The sequence below is a fragment of the Musca autumnalis genome, unplaced genomic scaffold (assembly GCF_047663935.1).
Source record: "Musca autumnalis isolate F117 unplaced genomic scaffold, ASM4766393v1 scaffold_1, whole genome shotgun sequence".
Taxonomy (NCBI): domain Eukaryota; kingdom Metazoa; phylum Arthropoda; class Insecta; order Diptera; family Muscidae; genus Musca; species Musca autumnalis.
In genome coordinates, this window is record NW_027411644.1 from 117,704,210 (window position 1) to 117,731,757 (window position 27,548).

The window sequence follows — 27,548 nt, forward strand, 5'->3', positions numbered from 1 at the left end:
ACTAATTATTCCATATGCAATCTCTCTCTCCTTACAAATAATCTCTCAATCCGTAGCACTTACTTAATCATTCTCAACTATCCTCTAACTTACTTAATTATTCCTTTTTCCTATTTCTAAACTCGATATGCTATTATTTCTTTTCTTTTCTCCTACCCTTACTATAGGATGAACACAATGGACCATAAGGTCTCCGAGTGGAGTGGCTGTCCAACACGACAGCTGCGCGTCCTTTAACCTAACCTAACCTAATTATTCCATATAAGTTCAAAATACATAGGTTATGGTGGAGGGTATAAAAAACTTAAAATTTTTTTACTTGCTTTTACTTTACAGTGTAATTAATATAAGGGAAAGCTAATTGATAAAACCCTCCCCAGAGTCGTCCAAGAATTGGATAGTATCTGAAAATTGTTTCTTCTCGGATCATAGAATAATACTCTTCCGAATCTCTATACTTGGACTTAAACAGAGTCCCCATAGAAATCTCAGGAGAACGGATAGTTTTCACGCAGTTGAGGAAGTAGAAGGATTATCTAACCAATACTCTCCTGATTTGCTATGAACAGGAGGTCATCACAAGATTCAATCACCTATCAGGAGACGAATTTTATAATAAAAGCAGGAAGACGAAATTATGTACTGATTGCGATGCCTACAAGTTTAATTTCAATAAGTACAAGAGTGAAATTAAGAAAGCTAAGCGGATGTCTTGGGTCAGTTTTAGTGAGTCTATAGTGGGAGTTAATGAAGCAGATAGGTTTCGCAAAATACTGTCTTAAGACCCCAAATCCAAGAGTATTAAACGGGGCGACGGTTTGGACTAGAGACTCTCGATCCGCTATCAGGAATTTACTTCCCCGGTTGCACGGACTTTGGTGGTATCCTGTCTACAACAAGTCACATTTAAACCCGAACTGTAGAGGATGTATAACTGATAGACAGATTAACTAGCCTCTCGAGACTTCAATGGGCGTATAACAGCTTTCAGCATTACAAATCAACGGGACCGAATGGTATAATACCGGCTATGTTTCAGAATGTTGCGGAGTCGGTACTAACGATTCTGGTGGAGATTTTTAAGTTCTGCTTGGGTTTATCGGACTTACATCCCTCAAGCAGTTCTCATGGCACCATTCTGACAGGTTTGAATATTTTTCCATCGCGTTGCACTTATATTCGCGGACTATACTGGTGCCGCATAGCTTACCACAGCCCGACCTATCGCGTTATATGTGGTCAACAAGGTTTCTTTGTCAGCTTCCCAAGTGCTGCCGCCTAGGGACCTGAGGACCTAGATCCTACAACTCGAATGTGACCCATAGAATGTTGAGGTAGTTTGTTGTCGGAATTCTGCTGCCATCGACCATGACATTCAACTCAGTGCTCACCTCTGCCCTCCATGTGGTGAACAGAGTGGCCGAAGATTTAGTGGCAGATATTTGCATATTCATAGGAAAAGGTTTTTAGATATGTCAAAAAGGAGTTCAGCCTTTCACAAATGACATCAGAGAAGGTACCTGATGCCAAGATCGTACAATCATCCGCATATGTTACGTTCTCACTGTCGTCTGGAGGGATACAGGAGAACAACACCTGCCTATCGCACGTCTGGCTTTGGTTGAGACCTGGATTAATATGTGTGGAGATATCATGCAGCGCCGTTGCCGAGCTGTGTTGCTTACGTAAGAGTTGCTCGATTTTTTAATACATTGTATTATTCATTACCTGTGTAAAATGTCGTAAGGGACATTTATTTCAACATGTCAATTATCACGGTTTTTAAAGTTGGTTGTTTTGCTTGTTAATCGTTGATAATATCGTTGCATAGCTGGTTCTGATAAATTGTTGCGTTTCATTAATTTAATTTTTTAAGTATTTTTTCTATTTTTTTTTTTTATTATATTAGTTATATATTATTTGAAACCATTTTTCCAAATAATGTTGTATTTGCAACCGGGCTAGGTTCCATGTTTTTAATAAAATTAAAAATAAATAAAAAAGTAACCCATGCTGATGGGCAATTGAATCTTAATAGTGACTGCTTCACTCGGAGCCCTTTGGTCCATTATGTTTCTGGCGGTAAACTATCAAAAGAGAACGTGTTTCTTACATAGAGAATCTAGTTCATCATCAGCAATCAACCATTGTTGCCGACTCTTAAAACAAATCCATATCGTGGAATTGACATCAAGGACTATTGAAGCTAAGACTGAAAAATCACACCTATCCAATTCAATCTGCATTAATGAAATCAGTGGCTGTTATTATTCAATATGTTTGATTTTTATGAATTCCTTTAAATTGTTCTGAGCACATAGACTATCCGATACCATAAAAAACTATTCTCAATCTCAACTATAGGTTTAAAACAATTACATTGTGTTTAATAAATAACATTTTGGACGTTTTATTTAAATTTGTTCTTTTTTCGTTTGATTGTTTCATCCTCTCTATACATGGTTTCCTTCTTTTTAATATTTGGTTTCACGTTGTACATTTTCTAGTTTCGTTTTTTTTTTTTTTTTTTTGCTTTTTAAACATAAAATTTTACAATTATAGAGATTTACAAAATATCTAAAGGCACATTGCAAGTACACATTCTTTAGTTTAGATTATTGTAAATGGATGATTTGTTTAAATTTAAATATTACTTTAGCATAGAGTGCGTTGTAGATGGAAGAAAACTTAAATTATTATCAAAAAATTATCTAAAATTTGTGAATTAAAAAAAAAGAAACAAGTACATTATCTTCATATTGAATGCCTTAGAAGATTAGTAGTAGTTATAACAACATCAACACATTGTATTTTTGTGTTCTTTTCATTTCATTTTTGTTTGTACACATTTACAAAGGAAACATTAATTACATACAAATATTTTGCTCTTTTCACAATAATAATAATTAAAATAAACTAATCCGAATATACGTATAAAGATATTTTTTTACTTAAAATTAGAATAGCTCACAGTTATGATTACATTTGGAGAACAAGAGATGAGACAGGCCATGTCTGTACTTAGATTTAGTCTTTTCAAAAAATTGGCATGATTTAAGTAATGGCAAGAAGTATCAACTTTCTGTTTCTATTGGTGGTTATTATTATTATTATTTTGTTTGGTATTTTAATAATAACCAGCAAATCCTTTGCCGCAATCTTCTATTCCATCTTTTGTTTTAATGATTCCTCATGGGCCTGAAAAAAGGGGGAATAAAATTGAAGTTAGAAGAAAGTCAACTCAAATATATATAAAATAAAATTAAATAAAAAATGTATTTTGTTTTATGGAATCTTTAATACAAAGTAAGGTTGAAGTTATGACAATTGACGATAGCGATATGTCGAATTTCAACGCCGGAAATCGAAATATCGCTTGGTAAAATGGGCGTGTAAGTCATGAAGCTAGGAGAAAGCACTTGCCTGAAAACAATATATTTCAGGACTAAAAGATTTGGGTTTGTTCTTATACTTATACATTTTTTACATGTTCAAATACATCTAATAGAAGCATACATATTAACATAAAAAATCACAGACGTGGAGCCCGCCGTCGTTTTCTATATTTCTAGTATTTGACCACTTTGGTAACACTTTAATATTGGCCACATTAATTGAAATAATCTCAACCAAAGGTGGGATAATTTTATTTGCAGTTAAAAATAAAAAATAAACAAGTAAAAAGTCGTTAAGTTCGGCCGGGCCGAATTTTTTATACCCTCCACCATAAAATAGTCTTAATTAAAATGGAATTATGTAGTTAGTTTACTTTTACAATTTTAGGTGGAAATATTTTTCGACCACGGATACATCAAATGCCTAAATTATCTATTCTAATTTAAAATATATTTTTGGTGGAGAGATTTATAACTGCAGGGAACCTCAAAAGTCAAATTACGGGTTCTTCCGTCAAACAATGTAACCAAGTCCCTCAAAATACCGAATACTGTTATATGGGATCTATACCAAAACATGGACCTATGTTGACGATTTTAAGTGAAGAAGTTTCGTGAGCACAGGAAACCTCAAATACCAAATTGTAGCTAGTTCCGTTAAAAATTGTAGCTAAAACCCTCAAAATACCGAAAATCGGGAGGTACCGTTATATGGGATCTATACCAAAACATGGAACTATGTTGACGATTTTAAGTGAAGAAGTTTCGTGATCACAGAAAACCTTAAATACCAAATTGTAGCTAGTTCCGTTAAAAATTATAGCTAAAACCCTCAAAATACGGAAAATCGGGAGGTACCGTTATGTGGGAGCTATACATAAACATGGACCTATGTTGACGATTTCTAGTGAAGAAGTTTCGTGACAATAGAGAACTTCAAATGTCAAATTACAGCTATTTCGGTTAAAAATTGCAGCTAAAATCCTCAAAATACCGAAAATCGGGAGGTACAGTTATATGGGTTTTTTGGTTGAGAAGTTTCGTGGCCACTGAGAACCTCAAATGTCAAATTACAGCTAGTTCTGTGGAAAATTGTAACTAAAATCCTCAAAATACCTGAAATCGGGCGGTACCGTTATATGTGGGCTATCGTAATTGAGGCAGCTAACGCAAGTTACTTCAACAAAAATAAAAGTGATTCGGAAGCAGATCTTAAAGTGAACTTATCCGAAATTTTGTGTGGGAGGTACCGGATGCAGTAGACAAATATAGTCCATATTTGAACCTGATCTATATTAGGATGTGTAAAGTATGGACCAATTCGGCCACTCCCTTCAAGAGATTCAATTTTTCCGAATATTTCTTGAACTTTTGTGGAGGAGGTACCTGAAGGAGTGGACCGATATGGCTTATCTTCGAACTTAAACTATGTTTGGACAAAATATTACTAAGCCAAAATGTTGGACCGAATCGGCAGATCCGTTCGAGAGTTATCTTGCGCTCCAACCACCTCACACGGTGTCTTAGGGATTTTTTGCAACTTTCATGCTATTTTCTCAGAAAGTACGGACTTGCGCCTATTGAAACTTGTAGCGTCGTATTGGGGGCAGTGAATACAAGCTGCTTAAACAAAAATCAAAGCGATTCGAGAGATGGCCCTAAACTGAACTTTTCCGAAAATTTGTGTGGGAGGTACCCGAAGGAGTGGACCGATTGAGTCCATATTGAAACCTTATCTAAGTCTGGTACACATTTCAGGATGTGCAAAGTATGGACCAAATCGGTTACTCCCTTCAAGAGTTATAGTGCGCATAAATTCTCTGAACATTTTCGAACTTTTGTGTGGGAGGTACCGGAAGGAGTGGACCGATATGGCCCATCTTCGAACTTAAACTAAGTTTGGCCAAAATATTACGAAAGCCAAAATTTGAACCGAATCGGTTCATCCGTTCGAGAGTTATCGTGCGCTCCAGCCAGCCAGACAGACATACGGACGGGCATTGCTCAATCGACTCCAAATTGTCTGAAACACATTTCGTCCAAACATACTTGGGGTCTAAAACCATTATTTCGATGAGGCACATTTTGCCCTTAAAAAAAGTGTATATACCCTCGTTAGCATAAATGCTGAGGGTATAAAAAGCTACGTACTCCCTGGGACCCCATCTTAACCAAAAATTTCTTTATTTTTCGTTTTGACGTTGTGACCTGCAGCTTAATTACAAGGTTTTTATCTACACTGTAGATCTTCGAGAAATTCATTTTGACAATTGTACTCGTATGTTCATAAATGTGGGTCTACGAACATTATTTCAGCGTGTTCCAAGCTTTTAGCCCCAAAACCAACACATAGTAGTGCCATATATAAAAACCTCAAATTTGTTCTGCATTGTAATCATCCCGACCATTCCCAATATTTCCATTACATTTTCTTACCTTTTGGGCTACTTTTAATAAAGTTTCATATGTTGATTTTCCTGTTTGTTTCACCATGCCCTGGAATACATTCTTTTCACTTTCCGTCAACAGTTCATAAGGTGAACCAAATTCAACGACTTGACCAGCATCCATGACCAATACCTTATCCGAATCCATAACTGTATGCAGTCGATGGGCTATCGTTAGGACGGTACAATTTTTAAATTTGTGACGTATAGTTGTTTGAATCAATGCATCTGTCTGAGGATCCACATTGGCAGTGGCTTCATCCATAACCAGAATACGATTTTCACGTAAAATAGCACGAGCCAGACAAACCAATTGACGTTGACCGACACTGAAATTGGAACCACCTTCAGAGATTTTCGTTTGCAAACCATTTGGTAAGTCGGAGACAACATCTTTTAGTTGAACCTTAAGAAAAAAATGTGCATTATCAATCAGCTGGATAACAACAATTGAAACTAAATGAATCATACTTCCTCTAAAGCTTCCCATAATTTGGCATCGGAATATTCATCAAACGGATCTAAGTTATAACGCATAGTTCCTGAGAAGAGCACCGGTTCCTGAGGTATAATGGATATTTTACTACGTAAATCATGTAAGCCCATTGATTTTGTATCCCGCGAATCGATTATTATGGAACCATCGGTGTAGGACAAACGGAACAAAGCATTGATCAGCGATGATTTACCTGCACCTGTGCGTCCAACAATGCCCACCTTCTCACGTGCCTTAATTACAATATTCAAGGACTTCAAAACATATTCCGATTTGGGGTCGGGGAAGTAACGCAAACTCAATTCATCGAATATTATTTTGCCATCTTCGGGCCAGGTTTTGGGTGGTTTCTTGTCCTCAGCTGATTCCAATTCTCCCTCAGGATCAATGTCATCATATTCCACAACACGTTCCACAGCCGTCATGGTATTTTCCAATTCAGCCGATTGACGCATACCCCATTGAACCATACCAGTCATACCCATTGCTTGGGTAATGGCCAAACCTACATCTCCTCCATTTTCGGGGGCAAATACAAAGAAACTTAATGTGATAATGGCTATAAAGATGACACAGAAGCAATCCAGCCAATAGCCAAAGGCACGGGAGGTACTGATGAAGAGGAAAAATGCTGAACTATGTAGATCCTGGTAATTATCAAATTCCTTGATCAAAACTCCTTGGGCTCCAAAAGCGCGTATTGTTGAAAGACCAGTCAGTGAAGCGCCCAAATGGGAATAGATGGGTGAACGAGCTTAAAAAGGACACAAACAAACAGATTATTATAAATGGAGGAGTTCAAATAAAACAAATACTCACTTATGGCTTCCAAACGTTTGACATTCCGCGAAGTTTTCAAATAGAATGTGCGCAGATTATAAAACACAATGGCCAATATCAGGGTAGGAAGCAAATACAATGGATTCACCACAGACAGAACCGCTACAATACCAAACAGAGATAAGAAAATTTGTATCACATCAATCATCACAGATGGCAAAATCTCATCGATTTGGCCCATGTCTTTGGAGAAACGATTAAGTATACGACCGGAGGGATTTGTGTTGAAAAAGTACATGGAGGCCCGTGTTATACCCCTAAACATGGAATTGTGTAAATTCTGTGAGGCTCTCATGGCCACATTAAAGAAGAGGAAACTGCGTGTAACTGTTATAACGATGGTGGCAACGGTTATAATGGTGAAAATATAAATGTCAAGCATTTCGGGATGTATGTGAATGCCATACTGAGACATCCACTTGGAAAGACTCGACTCGGTTTGATGAGATGACGACCAGGTAAATGGATCCATGGTGGTGGTAATTGTACCATGCAGTGAGTCATTAAGTGCGGCAGCGGTTACATACTCAACACGTTTTGCCTCCAAGGAGCCTTTTTTGTTGACCCTAAAATAAGAATGGTGAGTGAGCACCTTGTCCGTTTAGTTTCACTAAGTATTTAATTTGATTACTCACCAATAAGACAAGAAGTAATCACCACACGAAGCCAATCCCTGAGACATTATGCAAAACACTATCATAACGAAAAACATGAAAAATCCTCCACCAGCCTTGAAATACTTTTTATAGAGATCTAGACCAATTTTGCCTTCTTCTTGGGTTTCCTGTACTTGGGCGGGGGTATCGTCTAGCGTGGAATCGGCAACGGAATTTATGGATGCCACACTATTTTGACGATCAATAAGACGACTACCAGATCTGGGACGTGTTTTTGCCGACTCCATTGATTCATCATTATTTTCCGGATCGGCCAACATTTGGGCAAAATCAAGACCACTTTCACGCAACGATTCATAGGAGCCCACTGCACAAACACGACCCTTGTCCATGATGACTATTTGATCGGCCGACTGTAAGAACTGCAATTGATGGGTAACCAAGACAACAATATTGTCACGCAATAAGCCACGCATACATTGATCGAACAAATGGCGCCCAACGTGAGTATCAACAGCACTAAGAGGATCATCTAAAAGGTATATCGATGTTCGACGATACACAGCTCTGGCCAAACTAATACGAGCTTTTTGTCCACCTGACAGTGAGGCACCGCGTTCGCCGACAATGGTTTTATCGCCATATGGTAACAATTCAAAATCTCTTTCTAGGGCACATTTCTTGACCACTGTATGATAACGTCTTCTATCCATAGGTTGTCCAAAGAGTATATTTTGTCGAACTGTTCCAGTAAATAACCACGGCTCCTGAGAGGCATACGAAAAGGTGCCATTCACTTTGATTGTTCCCGATTCTGGCTTCAGTTCGCCCAGGATGCTTTGTATTAAACTGTAAGAGGGAAGAAGAAATAAAGATGTGAAAACATTGCTAAAGGATCTGGATCAAAGATAGAGCTGAAAGGAAAGGATAAGGCTTGACTGTTAAGATATGGTTAAGGATTTGGATCAAAAAAAAAAAGAGCAGAACAGAGCTGAGATGAAAGGATAAAGTTTGACTGTTAAAGTTCCCAGTGACTCAATGGTTCACCAAACACCTCTTCAGTAAGCGGCACAGATTTTGAGATAAGATAAAGAACATGTTACATTTGCACTGCTGACGCCGCTCATTATATATGCACCTGCAGGACGGGGACTACGCTATACAGTAAAAGAATATTCAAACTTGCCCCGGACTGCAGCAGGATATCTTTCTATGACACCAGTGGACAATCTACATAAGGAGGGGAAAATTATGGTGGTTATTTTGAACATAAATTCCTGTGGTTTTCTCACTTTCTCCGTTAAGTTGAAACGGTGGAAATACAAAACTCAATGGGATCAGAATAATGCGCTCTACCGATTCATCAGACCAACAAAGTATTTCCGATGCTGTCACTTCTTGTGTGCTATCATCACGAGCATACCTGCCTCGGTGTGGTGCTCGACCATCGACTAAGATTGAAAAGGAACACTAAAGAAAGCACGAAGATAGTTTTGATTGTGTTTTAGTCCTATAAGAACTCAATAGGCAATAGCTGTATAGGACGGTGGTGTGTCCCATCTAACCTTCTGATGTCCAGAAGCATATCGGCCAGCGGCTGCCAACACAGCATCATATGCTGCTATAATGATAACAACAATAACACCATTCTTGATAGTTATGAGATTCTGCAGGAAAAATCAATCACCGATGGGTCGAAGATGGAAGGAGAAACGGGATGTTCATAAAAGCTTAGCTGCAACTGCATAATTTTTCAGGCAGATTCAAACTGTAGGTACCAGGACATTGCATTTGAGACGGGGTTCTCAGTCTCATGGTCCCAGCGATACGGAAAACAGAGCTCCCCGACGTTTTGCGAAAGGATCGTTTAAGAAGCAGACTTAATTTTACAACAGTCTGTCTCGTACAGACCTATGTCGTTTGAGTTTTGCAGATATCTGTAAAGTGTGGGACCACCGATAAATAGATGCGCCCTGCGTTATATGCCCGACATAAGTTCGCTTTTGGTACTAGGGGACTTCAATGCTCATCATGAGCTTAGGCATTCCATCCTAGGCAATAACTAGAGGCGTACAGCGCTGGCCGAGTAAGTTGGTAGCTCCACATTTTGCACGGAGAACGAAAACCCTTCTACGAGCATAAGAGGAGATTGCCAAAGCTTGCCAGACATCACCATTGTGGCACCCAGTCTGATAAATGACATGTCCTGGTAACCTGTCATTTCCCTTGGCTCAGACCATCTTCCGATCATCGTCTCCGTTAGCAGAACACTCGATTCCATAACATCTGACCCCCGTACTTTTCCTAACCATGAAAAAACTGACTGGCAAAAGTTCAGAGAATTTACCAATCACCGCTGCAGAGACCTGTCCATTCCCCCAGATCCTCGTGTAGCTGCGAGAACTTTCCGGGACATCATCACCGCTGCAGCCGCTCGCTAGTTGAATACACGAAATCAGACCAAACTTCCTAGAAGAGGCGACGGGACTGAGACGGAAATGAGAGTGATGACCTTCATCGTATGAACCCTGAAGACCCAACCTACGGCCTTAACCTTGTACAGACAGTTATTCCAATTGAGAGATATAGAAATATTGACATTAGGCCGAGTCGTTCTGAAAATTCTCTAGTATATAGTTGCCGATAGTAGTTACTATCCAAATTTTACTTTCAAAGGTTAGCAATACTTCATGAGCTATTAAACTCTTACCTTGATTTTCCCGAACCAACAGGACCAATAATAGCCACCAATGTACCTGGTTGAACGCGCAAATTTACATCATCCAAAGTGTATTCTGATACATCTGGATCCCACTTCGCTTTGACATTGCTGATAATAATACCAGCCTCCGACAGCGTGGCATGGCCACCATTCGATACCAATGGCTGTTTCTCAGCATCCTCTTCTTCCAATATCTTGTCATCATCTCTAACCACCGTCGATTGATTACTGCCATCGTAATTTATATAATCGGCAGATTTATCCACAACCTGTGTTTCTTCGTAAAGCATAAAGTTTTGTATACGTTTAATGGAGACCAATGTTTCAGCCATCATGGAAATACCTAAAACCAATAAAAAATGTTAATCGAAATTCAAAACATTTGTAATTTCCAACTTTACCCTGTGGAAAGAATACTGTCATGGTTGTCCTTAAAATATTATAATAGGCTGTTATCACAAAGGCCTGTTCCGGTGTTAGGAAATTACTCAGCAAAACATAGCCCACCAAACTAAGGAAAATCGATACACGTGTTAGGAACATCATGAACGACAATAGGATACCACGGATATAGGAGGATTGGCGTATACTGTTGATTTCCTTTTTGCGGGCATAGGCGACAATCTTGCCAAATGGATATTCCCATGCATACATTTTAATGACCTGTATGCCGGAAATGATTTCATTCATCATGCGGACACGTTCATCGGTACGTAAAGCGGTGCGCAAGCGTAGAACAGATGTCTTTTTGCCCAACCAACCTTGTAGCGGAATGAACATGAGCATAAAGGCCACACCAAACACGGCAGCAATGCCAATCTAAATGAAAGAAACAAAAAACGGAAACACTTAAAAACTTGCAACGGAGAACTCCTCTCAAAGCTTACCTCCCTGTACATTAGATAGGAAATCAAACAGGTTTCCATGGGACCCACCCATAGGTAGTTAATAAAAATCGTTGCCAAATCTAAACGTCCAACATCATTTGATATTAAATTGACCACCTGACCAGCAGTGGTACTACCCAGAGCAGTTTTACTTAGACGCAAGGCTTTCCGATATATCAAACTACACATGGCCACACGTATCTTCATGCCCACATGCATTGTTCCCAACATGTAGGGATGCATAAACATTACATTTATTGCACTACACGCTATTACGCCCGCCGCATACAGATAAGCCGTTTTTATTTCTTGTTCACCCTTCGAATAGTAACCTATCAGTCCCATAAGGAATAGCGGTTGTGACGTTCTGAAAGAAAAGAACAAATAACAAATAAGCGAAAGAAATTTAAAATAAACGATAAATAACAATGACACATGACAATGAATGGAAGAATTGAATGCAATTCGTATTGATATGGACAACTTTTCCGCATGCGTAAATTTACAACTGACATTTTGTTGTGCAACCAATAAAGATTTTCGCTTCGCAATTAGAAGGTTCGATGGCGACATCGTCATGAACTTAGCAGCTGAAATACATACGACATTCTGACATTCTATATTGCAAATCATTGGAATGTCAACTTGTGAATCCACGATGAAAATATTTTATAACTATGAAGGCATGTGTTCGCATAGCGTCGTAAGGGGACGTAGGGGATGATAGATGCAGTAGATTCTCGAACATTCACCGAGGTTTTCAATTAAACGGTGTTAAAATGCCATGGGAAAATAATTGAAGATCAATGGGATTGCGGATTTTACGAGTCAAAGAAGAATAGTGGTTGCAGCGATTCAAGAAACGATGTTGAACAAGTAAAAAGTGGTTATGTTCGACCGGGCCGAACTTTTTATACTCCACCTTAAAAAATGTACTCCACCATGAAATATTCTTAAATAAAATGGAATAATTAGTTTCCATTTCTATCCACAATTTTCGGTGCACAAATTTTTCGACCACGGATACCCCACTAAATGTGCCTAAATCGTTTCTCTTTGTTGGGAGCAGCATATCCCGGAATGCCTGTTACGGATTCTTTTGGTCCGTCCCGGGAAGGAGGAAAACCCTGGACCGATGTATTTATGCTCGGTTTGTCACATCCGAATCTTCACCCATATCCAACTTTCAGTGAGATGCAATGTCAGGAGTGGGTGCATCTTAGGGGTAGTTCTGGACTTGTCGACTATGACAGGGACTATGTCGCGGCATGCTGCGCGAACACAGCGCCCAGCGAGTTGCCATCGTCAAATTACGAAACTCCTCCGAAGTCCCCCAACAGCAACCGCACACGCAGAAACTAACACCAACCGTTGTACTTCCAATTCCAGAAAATGCACTTTTTGCACTTTAATTGCAATGGACTTCGAAGTAAGATAGATGAAATAGTGGACATAAATCGGATGAAGATCAAGATCGCGGCGGTGCAGGAAACCAATCTCAACAACAACTGCCGCTTACAGAAGTGGAGGTGGGGATTAGCTTTCCTATTGCACCAGTCTGTTCTGTATGGGGGTAGCTGTTAGGTGTGGAACTGCCGATGTAGAGTTGCTGAACGTATACATCCCGCCGGTAAATATCTGTATTTCAGACTACAAGACCGCTTTTCGTGGGTCATAACCGTCTGGTCTTGGGGGATTTTAATGCATATCATGTGTTTTGGCATTCGGTCCTCGGAAAGGACCAAAGGGTTACAGCGTGGGCTGAGCAGATTGATAGCTCTGCGTTTTGGACTGTCACTGAGGACGCCCAAAATTAGCGGGGAGTTTCACAGTTCGCCAGATGTCGTGTCACCTGGTCTGACAAATGACGTAACCTGGCAACCCGTCGTTTCTCTTGGATCAGACCATCTCCCCATAATTGCCTCCATCGGCAGACCTCTCGGTTTCATCACCTCTGAACGTCGCACTTTCGTCAATCATGGGAAAGCTAATTGACCAAGTTTCAGAGAGTTCACTAATCACCGCTTCAGAGATCTGCCCAACCCTTCTGATGTTCGGGTAGCTGAACGGACGTTCCGAGAAATCATCACTGTTGCAGCCGCTCGCCACATACATGCTCGTCGAATAACCAAAGTGAGACCAGAAATAACGGGATTAGCAAATAAGCTTGATGAGCTTCGTCGACCCAACCCCAGTGACCACAGAATCAGGGAACTAACACTGGTCCGACCCTCGTAGAGTGAAGCAGGGAGTTCTCCAAGGTGCGGTGATATCTTCGGAACTGTTTAATCCCTACCTCCCCTGTATACGGCCCTATTCAGACGACATTGAGATCGTAACGTATGAGAATCGTAACGAAGAGAATGGTCGGCAACAGAGCGGTACCTACCGATTATTGGTATTTTAACGATCTCTGCCACATTTTCCAACGGAAATGGCTACAATTTGGTATTTAGTATCCATTGTAGTTATTAGACTGGTTTTAACTCAAAGGGAAAAAATCGATGTCGGATTTTTTTATGCGGCACCCCCTAAAGAGTTTAGTTTTAGACTGCCAAAATTTGAGCACAATCGGAATATGTTAACACGTGCCACTGGCGTATGTAATTTTTTCTATTTTTGGTGCGCTAAATCGGTATTTTTCCCATTGTGCAACAGGGTGTAGTATCGGAGGACCACTTACATGACGATGATAAGATTTTGACAGTGAGTCGGCACAACAAAATGTTGTTGATACAGTATCTGCTTATCGGGAGAGATCTTTTGATATAGAGAGAGGTCCAAAGATATAAAAGAGAACCTCTAGATCAATAGGTATATTTAACACACAAAATTTCAGAAAAGTTCAGTTTAGGACCTGCTCTCGAATCGCTTTGATTTTTGTTGTAGCAACTTGTATTCGCTGCCCCCCATACGACGATACAAATTTTATCAGGGGCAAGTCCATGCTTCCTGAGAAAATAGCCTGAAAGTTGCAAAAAAAACCTTATACACCGTGTGTAGTGAGTGCTTCGAGCGTAAGATAACTCTCGAACGGATATGCCGATTCGGTCCAAAGTTTGGCCTTCGTAATATTTTTTCCAAACATTGTTTAAGTTCGAAGATAAGCAATATCGGTCCACTCCTTCATGTACCTCCTCCACAAAAGTTCAAAACTTTTCGGTTAAATGATGCGCACGACAACTCTCAAAGGCAGTAACTGATTTAGTCCCTACTATTAATATCGTAATATCTCTACGGGACATATTTCAGGTTCGAGTACCTCCCAAACAAAATTTGAGAAAAGTGCAGTTTAAGGCCTGCTCTCCGATCGTTTTGCTTCTTTTTGTAGCAACTTGTATTTGCTGCCCCCATTACGACAGTACACGTTTTGTCAGGGACAAGTCCATACTTCCCGAAAAAATGGTCCGAAAGCTGTAAAAAAAACCCCTATGGCACCATGTGTAGCGGCTGGAGCGCACGATAACTCTCGAACGGATCAGCCGAATCGGTCCAAACGAATCCCTTTGATTTTTTGTTGTAACAAATTGTATTCGCTTTCTCCATAACGAAGGTACATGTTTTTTTCGGGGACAAGTCCTTATTTCTTGAGATAATTGTCCAAAAGCTCCAAAAAAAAACTGGCGGCTGCTGTTCGGGTAGCAAAACTGATCATAATCACTGCTGGGCTGCGTCCAGAGGGAGCTGCCAATGAGCGAAATAACCATCGCTAAATCAACCCTAACAACCTCATAGTTAAAGAACTAACAGTAATCTAAGGCCACAGTTAAGTCACTTTCGAACTCAGGCGAAAATAATAACAATTTCGGTTATATAATGGAGCTAAAACCTTCAAAAGTCGAAAAGTACCCTTCTATGTAGGCTGTTAATTATTTTCTGGAATATTTTATACCCCCATCGAAGACTAGATACCAAATTTCTGACATTTCGGTGAGATAATTTGGCGAAAACCTTCAAAATACCAAAAATCGGGAGGTACCGTTGTATGGGGGGCTATATCAGAACGTGGACCGATAGGAGTGGTAAAAACTTCTATAACAAATTATAAAGCGCTATCTTAACAAGTAAAAAGTATTATTCGGCTTTGCCTATATATATATATATATATATATATATATATATATATATATATACCCTCAGCAAGTGTAGAGTGACCCAAAAAAAAAATACATTTTTGGAACTCCTACCCCCCAAATTTGTTTCATTTTATCCAAAAACCTTATATATGAAATTTCATGGCTATCGGTTAACCAGTGCCACATCTTTGTTTCCATAGTAATTCGTACGGGACCGAATTTGCATTTTCACGAAAATTCTCTAAATGCCGCAATTATGGTCCGATCGAAAACTTTACAAGTTAATTATTTTGGCTGAAAAACGATTTCTACAAAAAAATTTAAAAATCGGATCCGATTTTGATTTGGCTCGAAAATCTGAAAATATACTGAAATATTTCGCTGAGGAGCAGGATCAACACAGCAAAAAAAGGAAATCAAAAATCACTTTTTGCAAAAGTATCCGATTTCACTCAGAATTCCCTATATTTATTTTATAGGGTCACAAAAAATTCTTTAAATTCGTTACAAAACAAACTTAATATACCCTTCATGGTGGAGGTTTTCAAAAAGCTGCTTACCTTAAACCCAATTCAAGAACAAACAATAAAAAGCCCAAAAAGGCAAAACGCCAACCAAATACACGTACAGTGGCCTTCAGGAGACTGGGCCGTTTCTTCGAATTTGCCTTTTTATCCAACTCCTTCTGCCATGATTGGTTCATTTCATTGCCAAGGGTTTCTAAAAATGAAAGAAGAAAAAAAAAACAAAATAGACAATAAGTAACGATCTAAACTTCAGTATTATTTCAAACAAAATTAAATCGTTATATAAATGTTGGCTGAATTTCTGTTTTGTCACTTCATGCGTAAATTCAATGAAGATTTTTTGGGTATTCACCGACAAATTGACTTCCAAGAATTAAACTTTGCCATAAAATTACGTCATCAGCACCTTTTGTGGGTGTTGAACTTTTGTATTCGCTTTCATATACAATTTTTTAAAATCATTGGCTTTGTTGCTTTTACTTTGGGTAGTCGAATGCGGCGGCTACCTCAATTCCAGGTAACAAAATACCAAATAAATATTTATATACGATACGATACAGACTCTGTTTATCGTAGTACATGGTGGTAGTAGAAAACTCTAGCCGTTGAAATTATTTATTTTGTATCAAATATCCATCCAAACATAATAACGTGTTACATAGGTGTTCTGTCTTAATTCAAGTTATGATATGTCTAAAAATGTATGTACGATAGGGTTATGACTTTTCGACATCTTTTTCTCCAAAATGATTTCCTGTAGCACGATCATATTGTCCAATAAAATCGAATGAAACATGTTTAATATCTCAAAATTTACATAAACGAATAGTAGTTATTTATTTGTACATACATATATGGTTGACGGATATTGATTTATATTTATCACCACACCTCTACGGAGTAGCACAGTTGGGTACACTACCGGACGCGTCCACAGGTTACGTATAGTGCAAGGCCCTGTAAATGTATTGAATGAATGCAAATAAAATAAAAAATTGCAAACATTTCACCGGCTCTGCGGGTAGAGTCTCAAGTAATTATCCTAGTGTCTATGATTCCCGGGTCGAAGTAGAGATATCTCGTTCACATATGAGATCGTTAAAAGTCATGGTTTGGACTAGTAAGGGTATTAATCTAATCATACATTTAAACAAGCTTAAATAATTATACCATCGTGTAGAAACTTTCTCTAACTACTAAAATTATTCTTTAAATTAGCATTTCACGTGACGAAAATTGAATATTTTAAACAACTTTGACAAATTGATGTTTGTGGGAATAACAATTCGAACTTAATATTCAAAAAAATAACAAAAAAACGTTAATCATCGGTAGTAGCAAACATTTGAGTATATGTATCTGTGTTGTCTTTTGTTTAAGCTTTTTTCTTTCTTTTTAAATCAAAACGATGATCAGGCATAAATAAGAGTTCATTAACACCACTTTACTATTCCTCCAATGAACACATTTTTTCGAAAAATCCCCTTAGAAAATTTCCCTGTTTAATATTATATTTAATTGCCAGTATTTTAAAATAGGTTGGTGACTACAGTAATCGTTCCGGATAACAGTTATTAACTATAGAAATGGATATGGAAACTAACAATAATTTTTTAATGTGTGGTGTACACGTAGACCGGTCTATGGAGGTTTAGTAGAATAGCTACATATTTTATCAGCCAGTAAAATAGACTACTACTACTAAATAAGCAATCCCACGGTGGCGGGTTCTTCGATACCTGATTGACCCGGAACCACAAAACACCCGTGTTCCAGGCAGAGGCTGGAATGTATGCTCCGGATCCTTTATGTCCGTGCCGGGACAGAGGGAAACTCAGGACCAATTTATTTGTGCTCCGTTTGTCACATCCGCATTTACCACACTCAAACTTCGGTGGGATGTCATAGATGTCGGGATTGGATGCATCTTAGGGGTTGTTTCCATGCGTGGGACTACGGCAGGGACTATGTTGCTGCATGCTGTGTGAACACAAGCCCCAGTAAGTCGTCGTCATCAGTATACGCGACTTCCCCGCAGTCCCCCAACAGCAGCCGCACATGCAGCACTTAACACCATCCGTTGTTGTTCCAATCCCTGAAAATGTATCCTATTTGCAATTTAATTGCCGAGGTAAGATCAAGTAAATAGTGGATTTCATGAGTCGGTAGAATCATGGTCGCGGTGTTGAAGCAAACCAAGCTCAACCAACCAACAGCAGCTTACAGCGTTGTGATGGTTACAACATACTGAGGAAGGATTGCACCAGAAGAACAGGTGGGCGATTAGCTTTTCTATTGCACCAGTCTGCTCAATACAGACCTATCTCGCTTAAGCCTGCCTCTAATTACCCGTACAAGGAACATATGGGGGTAGGAGTCAGGTGTGGAACTGCCGAGGTAGAGGTGCTGGACTTATACATCCTGCCGATAATATGTACTAAAGGTTATAGGCCCAACATTACTCCGTTTTTTGAAGGTAATAACCGTCTGGCCTTGAGGGACTTTAATGCTCACCATTAATTGTGGCATTCGGTCCTCCGAAACGTCCAGAGGAGTATAGTGGTGGCTGAGCAGATTGATAGCTCTACGTTTTGCAGGGTCAATGAGGACGCCCCTACCAGAATTAGCGAAGAGTGTCACAGTGCGCCAGACATAACCATCGTGTCACCTGGTCTAACAAATGATGTCACCTGGGAACCATTCGTTTCTTTTGGATCAGACCATCTGGCCACAATTGTCTCCATCAGCAGACCGTCAGATTTCATCACCTCTGAACGCCGCACTTTCATCAATCATGGGAAAACTAATTGACCGAGTTTCAGAGTGTTCACTAATCACCGCTTCAGAGATCTGTACAACCCTTTTGATGTTCGGGTAGCAGAAAGGACGTTTCGAGACATCATCACCGCTGCATCCGCTCCTAATATACTTGCTGAGACTTGTGAGACCAAACTTCCCAGCAGAGGAGACGGGATTAGCAAATGAGCGTAATGAGCTCCGTTGTGCCAACCGCAGTGTCCCCCAGAGTCAGGGAGCTGACACTGGAAGTTAACAGGGTGGTCGGTGAGCATAAGTGGAACAAGTGGTTAAATCATCTGAAGAGTTACAACATTGGAGCGGGAATAAGTGAATTGTGGTCAACGGTTAAGTCACTCTTGTACCCTGGAATGAAGGAAGGTAGGGCCTCAAGTCACGTTTATCAACGTTACGCTGACTGATCCGAAGAGGCGCACAAGTTGTTTCAATCGACAGTTTGTCGGGCACCACAGGAGTGGCAGGGCGAAGAGAAGAGTACTACGTCGCATTAGATCCCTTCCGAGGATGAACTACTACAATTTACAATGGAAGATGTTGCGAATGTCATCAGGAAAACTAAATCATCCAACGCGTTGGGCCTTGAAAGAATCTCCATTTGCCGGGAGTCAAGTATCTCAAGAAAGTTCTCAACCTGTCTCTAGCCACTTACATCATTCCCGAAGTCTGAAAAATGGGCAGAGTGATCGCACTACTGAAGCCATGCAAGGATGCCAGCAAAGATGAACCTTACAGACCGATTTCTCTTTTGTCGCCCGAAGCAAAGACTTTCCAGGCTTAACTCCTCCCCAGCGTCAGAAACGTCTATCCAGTTGCTGATCATCTACATGGATCCCGTAAGCAGCACACCATTACACAACAAATTAGTCAAGAACTCAACCAGAGAAAGCCGTGTGATAGAACTGTGTGTGAGGACGCCAGCCGTACGTGGAATTGAGGAACAATAAGTCCAAATCTATTGACTGAATAAATGAAATGAAATGAAACCCCGCAGAGTGAAGCAGTGGGTCCCCAAGGTGAGGTGATATCTCCGGAACTTTTTAACCTCTCTACCTCTCCTGCATTCCGCCCATTCCAGACAGAATTGAGATTGTAAGGGATGGGAATGATTGTACGATCTTGGTGTTAGCTACCTTCCCTGATATCATTTGTAAAAGACTGAACACCTATTTGTCTGATCTTACCACCTTTTCCACGCAAGGAATATGCATATATCTGCCACTGGGAACAGAGTTGAATGTCATGGTCGATGGTAGCTGAATTCCGGCCACAAACTACTCCAAAATCGTCCGTGAATGTCCTCAAGTCTCTAGTCGGGGGAACTTTGTAGTTTAGATAAAGAAAACTTGTTGACCACCCATGTTATGACCGGGAGCGTCGTGCTGCTATCCAATATAGGGCTACTCGGCAACGAACGCGTTCACTTCATATCACGGTGGTGACGAAGTTTTTCGACAATTTAACAAATCAATACTAGGGAAGATGATCCAATCTCACAAGTTAGTATTGAATGTATATCGCCCGGCCAAGATAAGGTAAAGACAGCAATAAAACGGCCGAGCAGTCAAAACCGGTGAAGACACTCTTTAAAGGTGTATTCATCAGCTAGTTAGCGCCATCTGGCAGGAAGAACCTGAGCATCCTGTGTCCAGTCCTCAAGAAAGGATATAAAAGCTAGTACACACGGTCCAACAAAACTGACAGTCATCGAGGTCTATTTCGTTAATATCAAAGTCTAGCTGAATAATTACTTTCCTAATCACTAAATTATACCTTAAATGTTGTATTTCAATCATTTTTAGCTAACAAAAAGTTTTTATTTGCAAGAAAATTGCCGTAAAAGTACGTTGACTGTCAGTTTTGTTGGACCGTGTGTACTATGCTTAAGACTGTGTTCTCTAATTAAAGGAACATAACTCGATTGCTATTGCTATGAGATAGTGTCCGGGATATTGTGTGTAATTAGGTCATACCTATACGGCTTTAGATCTGGCAAATCCACCATTGATCAGATATTTACCCTGCGGAAAATTTTGGAAAAGACTGAAGAGACGCTTCCCATTTTTGTCGATTATAGAGCAGCCTTTGACAGCCCCTTATTTTCAAAGGTATTCCAAGCCATGTCTGAATTTGCTATCCCCGTAAAGCTCATCCGGCTTTGTAAGATGACTATGACTATCATGCAGTCATCAGTTAAACTAGGAAAGAACCTCTCGGAGCAGTACCAAAAAGCTTTCAGACAAGGGGACAACATTTCGTGTGATCTCTTCAACATCCTGCTGGAAAAAGTTATACGAGATGCAAACGTCAAAAGAAATGATACAATATACACAAATAGCCACATGCTATTTGCTTATGCTGACGGTATTGACGTCATGGGTAAAGGTATCAGTTAAACCTTTAAGAGGATTGAATCTGCTAATGTGGGTCTGGCAGTAAACGGCGACAAAACCAAGTTAATGATATCGACGCGTCTACTCACAACCCTCTACTAAAACTACTACCAGTTTTAGTTCCATACAAATCGGGACTAGTCGCCCAGTGCGTGATAAGTTAGGCACGATCAGTGAATAGGGAAAATGTAATACAAGTATATATTACAACGATGGAGCGGTCTAATCACAACAATTACATGGTAGTAGCTTTCTCACTGCTGAGAGCGAGGCCTATTCACATCTTTCGCTTTGGAACTGGCGAACGGAAGAATTTAAGTGTGAAAGTGCCCCCGAAAAGATCTGTGAGGTGTGGAGAGTAACATGTGACCATGGGAATGGTAACCCGTATTAGTCTGGGTTCCTCGGGTTTGTTAAGTCCGTTTTTCTCTCCGTCCTAGGAAAATAGACATGGCACTGGCTGAGCAGATTGATGACTCCACATTTAGCACAAGGTTGATGGGGCGACTGCCATAGCTCACCGCACATCGCCATCGTGTCCGCGGGTTTGATCAAACGTGTCTAATGGCAATACATTATATCGCTTGGATCAGATACATTGATCGACCTTCAAAGTCTCTGAGCGCCGCACTTTCGTAAATTTTAAGAAAGCCAATTGGCATTAATTTATAGCTCCCAGTGACAATCGGCATCATTGATTTTGCAGCTGTCTAAACTACGTTTCTTTTTGTAGAATACCTGAAATCAGGTCTGAACCTGCAGGCGCTGTTATAGGCTGCTTAGCTGTCAGGAACGATTTTCATAATCTAGGTCCAAAGATACAAAATAGGTACATATATAGGCAATCGGATGATTACGGTAATCACCCGTCATCCGTGGCAGCGAAAGAACAACAGCCGCCTAGACAAACGAGGGTTGCTTTGCCCCATCTAAGTTCCGGTTGTTGCTGCCGCCTCAATTCTTACTGGGCCGGTATTGATGGCGTAATGCAGAACAAACCCAGCATGCAATAACTGTTTTTTTCTCGGGATGAGCATATACGAAGCTACTCTTTGGGGTTGCTATGTATGTATCTGTAGCAAAAGAAGAGCACTCCAGTTATTGCAATTGTCTATAAATGGAGAATAAAACAAAGTGGCGTTCACCTATTTTTATCAATTGAAAAACATTTAAGCATATATGGGTCAAATTCATTGGTACGTGTGAAAATAAACAAGTGAAAGAAAAATATTTTTTAAGATTACGTCAAGTTCCAATAAAAGGGAAATTTCAAAAATTGCCAATCGTTTATTGGTATGTGTATGATGGTATGTTCGTTTGTATACCACATGAGAATGCACAAAAGTCAGTGCAAAATATGATGAAATTGCAGAAAATAGATTTGAATGTCATCGTATTGCTGAGATTCATCTTCTTCTTAATTGACTGACACCAGAAAGATCAATGAACTTCAATAAATGATAAGAATTCTACATCGCATGAAAAACATGAAAATATTTCGTTCACAATTTGGACAACATCGGAGAAGAATTGGTATATGAAAATATTCCCATTCACATTCGATTTATGATGAAATATTATTTTGGAAATTAATCGGAGGTTCATATTTTTGCATAACTCGAAAGTAGAATGGATCTTAACTATTGGTCATACATACTTATGTACATATGTACATATAACACAAACATATTATGTATGATTTTCATGACAAATTATCTAAATAATTTCGGAACAAATTCTGAAAAGTTTGAGATGTTTGATCTGAAAATCAGAAAACAAGCTACGGAGTGTAAAAATAAGAAAACAAAAAGTATTTGCAGTTCTTAAAATCAACTCTAAATCGACGTTCTAGGTAATTTTGCTCAAAAGAAAAAGAAGCGAATGAAAATGTCCTTTTAGAGTATGTGCAGATTATTGGGCAAATTTTCGGAAATGAAGGCAGGAAAATCTGCAGAGATTTGTAAAACAAATCATGCTGATATAAGGTTCAATTTAAAGAAATCGGTTAATTTCCTATGGGTGAAGTAGGGGATGAATGATACCAGTCAACGGCCCTAATCGGCTTTAACTGACCTCTCCCTGATGTCATCTGGGGAGCTGCCTTTAGCACATGTTAAAGTTAGTGAGCTATAAGACCGATAAAAACTTGGGTTGGGCTAGTAACCCACCCCCTCAAAAAACAGCTTATTATAAAAAAAAGAAAAACAACACCCTCTAAAGGCGACAAAAAATATTTTAAGATCTGTGATCTCTGAACCTGCGCCTGGAATGTCCGGACTCTTTAAGGCCTCCAGTCGGGCTGTCGGGCCGATGAACCCCTTTCTGTACATGACAAGTGTGTAACAAAGCTTTCAGTCAATTCTCGAAATCTTGAAAATTTCCTCCAAAAATGAATAAATTTTATATTTTTATTTGTTCCTTCACAAACATTATTATTTGTTTTTAAAAATTGTATATTGACAACTTGAAAATAAACACCATTTACCAGACTGATGGGGGGTTCATTTTGAAATCAAAATCACCTCTCTCTCCATCGAACTGATAATTGCCGCAAGGAAAATTCTCAAATTTTCAAAAATTTACACATACTACCACAAATACTGTCGGGCATACTGATAGTGAGTGGAGGCCTTTACAGAGCAGGTGCAGTTTGCTCACTGTCCGATGTACTTGGTAAGTAAAAGATGATATTATCGCCTTACAGGAACTGCGATGGAATCGGGCAGAAGTAAAGTTTACAAACGATTAGGCATTCTATTTTTAAAATTTTTATTTTCACAAGCATTTCATTACCCACCATACCAATTCTATCGAAAATAATATCTTCTTCAAATGTTTCATTACAGTATTGCTACATTTTTATACCCTATACCACAATGTGGAAAAGGGTATAATAAGTTTGTTTTCCCAAAAATTCATGTAACGCCGCGAAATATTCGTCGTAGACCCCTCATGTGGTATACCAAACTTCATATCTCGACGAGATAAAGCGATTTAGCGATGTGTGTCCGTCCGTCCGTCCGTCCGTCTGTCCGTCCATTAAAAATTGTAATCAAGCTAGAGGCCGCAATTATGGACCGATTGTCACGAAATTTAGTATGGAGGTCGGGTTTGGACCAGAATAGAACTGATTAGTTTTTGGCGATGATCGTGAAATGTTAAAGGGATGAAATGGACCAAAAACAAAACTTTTGCTCGATTTTGTAGCCGCTCTGTAGGTCGCAATAATAGTCCGATCGGCGCGAAATTTTAAACGTAGTTTTGGTTTGAGATGAAGAAGTAGCGTGCAAGTCAACGGTATGATCGGATAACATTTAGCGGGTTAAATTGATCAAAACTTTTGTGTGAAAATTGGTAAAATTTCTAATGCACATCTTATAACAGCTAGCCCGGAAAGCTAGTGCACAGGGATAGTGGTATAGGGTATCACATGGTCGGCCCCGTCCGACTATAGTCTGTTCTTACTTGTTTAATATTAAAAAGACTCAAAAATATCACGAATAAATTAAAATTATTTTTGCGTTATCGTGGTGAAAAAGTCAATGGTAGAAAGTATATTTGTTTCGCATATTTTGGCGAACTTTTGTAAAACTTTATGAAATGGTCTGCTGGGTACAAACAAACAACACAAACAGCTCTTTCATAAATTGCAGAATCTATCGTCTGTCAGGGTAAAAACTTAATTCAAATTAAGGAATTTTTAATGCAAATTAACTCTGCCGTCTCTCTAGGGTATTAAGCAAGAATGCCATGCTTCTTATGTGTCGAGGCCTTAAGTAAGTAAAGTAAGTATTTTGAAAACGAATATTTTTGCATACGACGAAAGTAAAATGGATATTCAATACCTCTCTTATCTTTAATCCCCAATAAATGTTCCTTCACCTGCCAGAGATAACTTATTATTTGCTTAAGACACCACTTATAGATACGATTTACATTATCGAAATGATTAGGAAATGACGCCTATATTACGATGAGGGTTATTTTTGCCACCATTGAAAATGTGATGTTGTCTGATAAGGGAATCGAGCCGGGCATTAAGTGTGCACGACGGACATGCACCCAATGGCACGAACGCCTGACTATCCACATACACACCCATGGGTCTAAAGTGGGTTACACACGATCAGTTTTGACTGTAAGTTTTGCTCAAATAATCTGTTGCTTGCCAGTGTGGCCGTTCACTTTTGTCAGTCATCAGCCAACCACAAAATATTTTGTGGTTGCTAAACGGTTGGACAGTTATCGATAATTCCGAAAAATCGACGTGTACCCCGCTTAAGGGTTTGAAAGACGTTACCGTTTTCATGAGTTTTTATTGCTTGCATTTTCGCCACAGACCCCGACGACAGCCCCAATGAGTCGTCGTTATCATATGAATACCCGATTCCCCCGCAGCCCCCAACAGCAGCCGTTGTTTTCCAATTCCTGAAAATTCATCCTTTTTGCAATTTAATTACAATGGACTCCGATATAAGATCGAGGAAATAGTGGAATTCATGAGTCGGAAGAATATCACGGTCGCGACGATGCAGGAAACCAAGCTTACAGGTTCGTGATGTTTTCAACGTACTGAGGAGGAATCGCGCCGGAAGTGGAGGTGGGGGATTAGCTTTCCGCTTGAGCCTGATTTTAATAACCTGTACATGGAATGTATGGGAGTTGCTGAACGTATACATCCCGTAGATATATAGATGCACTCCAGGTTATAGGCCCAACATTAGCTCGCTTTTGGAAGGTCATAACCCTATGGTCTTGGGGGAATCATGAGTTCCGGCATTCGGTCCTCTGAAACGACCAGAGGAGTATAGTGCTACCTGAGCAGGTTGATAGCTCTACGTTTTACACAGTCAATGAGGACGCCTCTACCAGAAGTGGCGGAGAGTGTCACAGTTTGTCAGATATAACCATCGTGTTACTTAGTCTGACAAATGACGTCACATGGCAACTATTCGTTTCTCTTGGAACAGATCATCATCTCCCCATAATTGTCTCCATCAGTACCAGCAACCGCCCGATTTCATCACCTCTGAACGCCGCACTTTCATCAATCATGGGAAAGCTAATTGGACGAGTTTCAGAGAGTTCACTAGTCACCGCTTCAGAGATCTGCCCAAACGCTCTGATGTGAAAAGGACGTTCCGAGACATCATCACCGCTGCAGTCGTTCACCATATACCTGCTGGCCAAATGCTCAAAGTGAGACCAAACTTTCCAACAGAGACCACGCGATGAGTTTCGTCGTGCCAAATTCAGTGACCCCAGAGTCAAGGAGTTGACATTAAGTTAACAGGTTGGTCGGTGAGCATAAGCAGAACAAGTGGTTAAATCACCTGATGAGTTGCAACATTGGAGCCGTAAAAAGTGAATTGTTGGCAACGGTTAAGTCACTCTCGAACCATGGAAAGAAGGAACATAGGACCTCAGTCAGTTTGGCAACGTTACGCTGACTCATCCGAAGAGGTGCGCAAGTTATTTTAATCGACAGTTTGTCGAGCACCCCGGGAGTAACAGGGCGCAAGGAACAGTACTACGTCGCATTAGATCTCTTCCTGTCGAGGATGCACGACTACAATTTACAAAGGATGATGGTGCGAATGTCATCAGGAACGCTAAATAACCCAAAGCGTTGGATCCTGATGAAATCTCTGCATGGGTACCGTAAGCAGCACAGCACGCTTTTGTCGCCCATAGCAAAGACCCTTGAGGCTTTAGTCCTCCACCGCATCAGAAATACCTAACCAATTGCCGATCATCTGCATGGGTTCCGTAAGCAGCACTGCACGCCATCTCTACACATATTATTTGAGGACTCAGTCAGAGCAAGCCGTGTGCTTGATACTGTCAAGCACTCCACGCTGTTTGAGGACATCGAGCAGACAAACCTCCGGCCGAAACGTTGGATAAACAATTATATGTGTGAACGCCAATCGTACCTAAAAAATCAGGGACAGAAGTCGAAGCCCCGCAGAGTGAAATTGAGTGAAACAGGCTGTTCCCCAAGATGAGGTGTTATCTCCGAAACTATTATCCTCTACCTCTCCCGTATTACCCCCATCCAGACGGCATTGAGATCGTAACGTGTGTGGATGATTGTGCGATCTATGTCAGGTTACTTTCCTGATATCACTTTGAAAGACTGAACTCAGACTTGTGCGATCTTAGAACTTTCTTCCATGCGGAGAATATGCAAATATCTGTCACTCTGTTCACCACATTGACGGCAGATGTGGCAACAGAATTGATTGTTATGGTCGATGGTAGCAGAATTCCGGCCTCAAACAACCCTAAAATTCTAGAGATCACATTCGACAGCATGTTCGTGTCGTCCGCG

The 27,548-nt window shown here is 39.9% G+C and overlaps 1 protein-coding gene across 3 annotated transcripts in view; it reads right to left on the reverse strand.

The window, feature by feature from the left end:
• Positions 1 to 2,380: 2,380 nt before the first annotated feature.
• LOC141405514 (probable multidrug resistance-associated protein lethal(2)03659) overlaps positions 2,381 to 27,548 on the reverse strand; it is an 83,611-nt gene continuing 58,443 nt past the window's right edge. For all 3 annotated transcript variants that reach the window (XM_073989920.1, XM_073989927.1, XM_073989935.1), the window contains exons 4-12: positions 16,041 to 16,200; positions 11,405 to 11,771; positions 10,919 to 11,336; positions 10,506 to 10,860; positions 7,814 to 8,644; positions 7,158 to 7,744; positions 6,314 to 7,092; positions 5,832 to 6,248; positions 2,381 to 3,198 (exon numbers count right to left, since the gene is read on the reverse strand). In XM_073989920.1, coding sequence (XP_073846021.1) covers positions 3,163 to 3,198; positions 5,832 to 6,248; positions 6,314 to 7,092; positions 7,158 to 7,744; positions 7,814 to 8,644; positions 10,506 to 10,860; positions 10,919 to 11,336; positions 11,405 to 11,771; positions 16,041 to 16,200 — 3,950 coding nt within the window. In that variant the 3' untranslated portion in view covers positions 2,381 to 3,162. The remainder of the gene's footprint in view (positions 3,199 to 5,831; positions 6,249 to 6,313; positions 7,093 to 7,157; positions 7,745 to 7,813; positions 8,645 to 10,505; positions 10,861 to 10,918; positions 11,337 to 11,404; positions 11,772 to 16,040; positions 16,201 to 27,548) is intronic.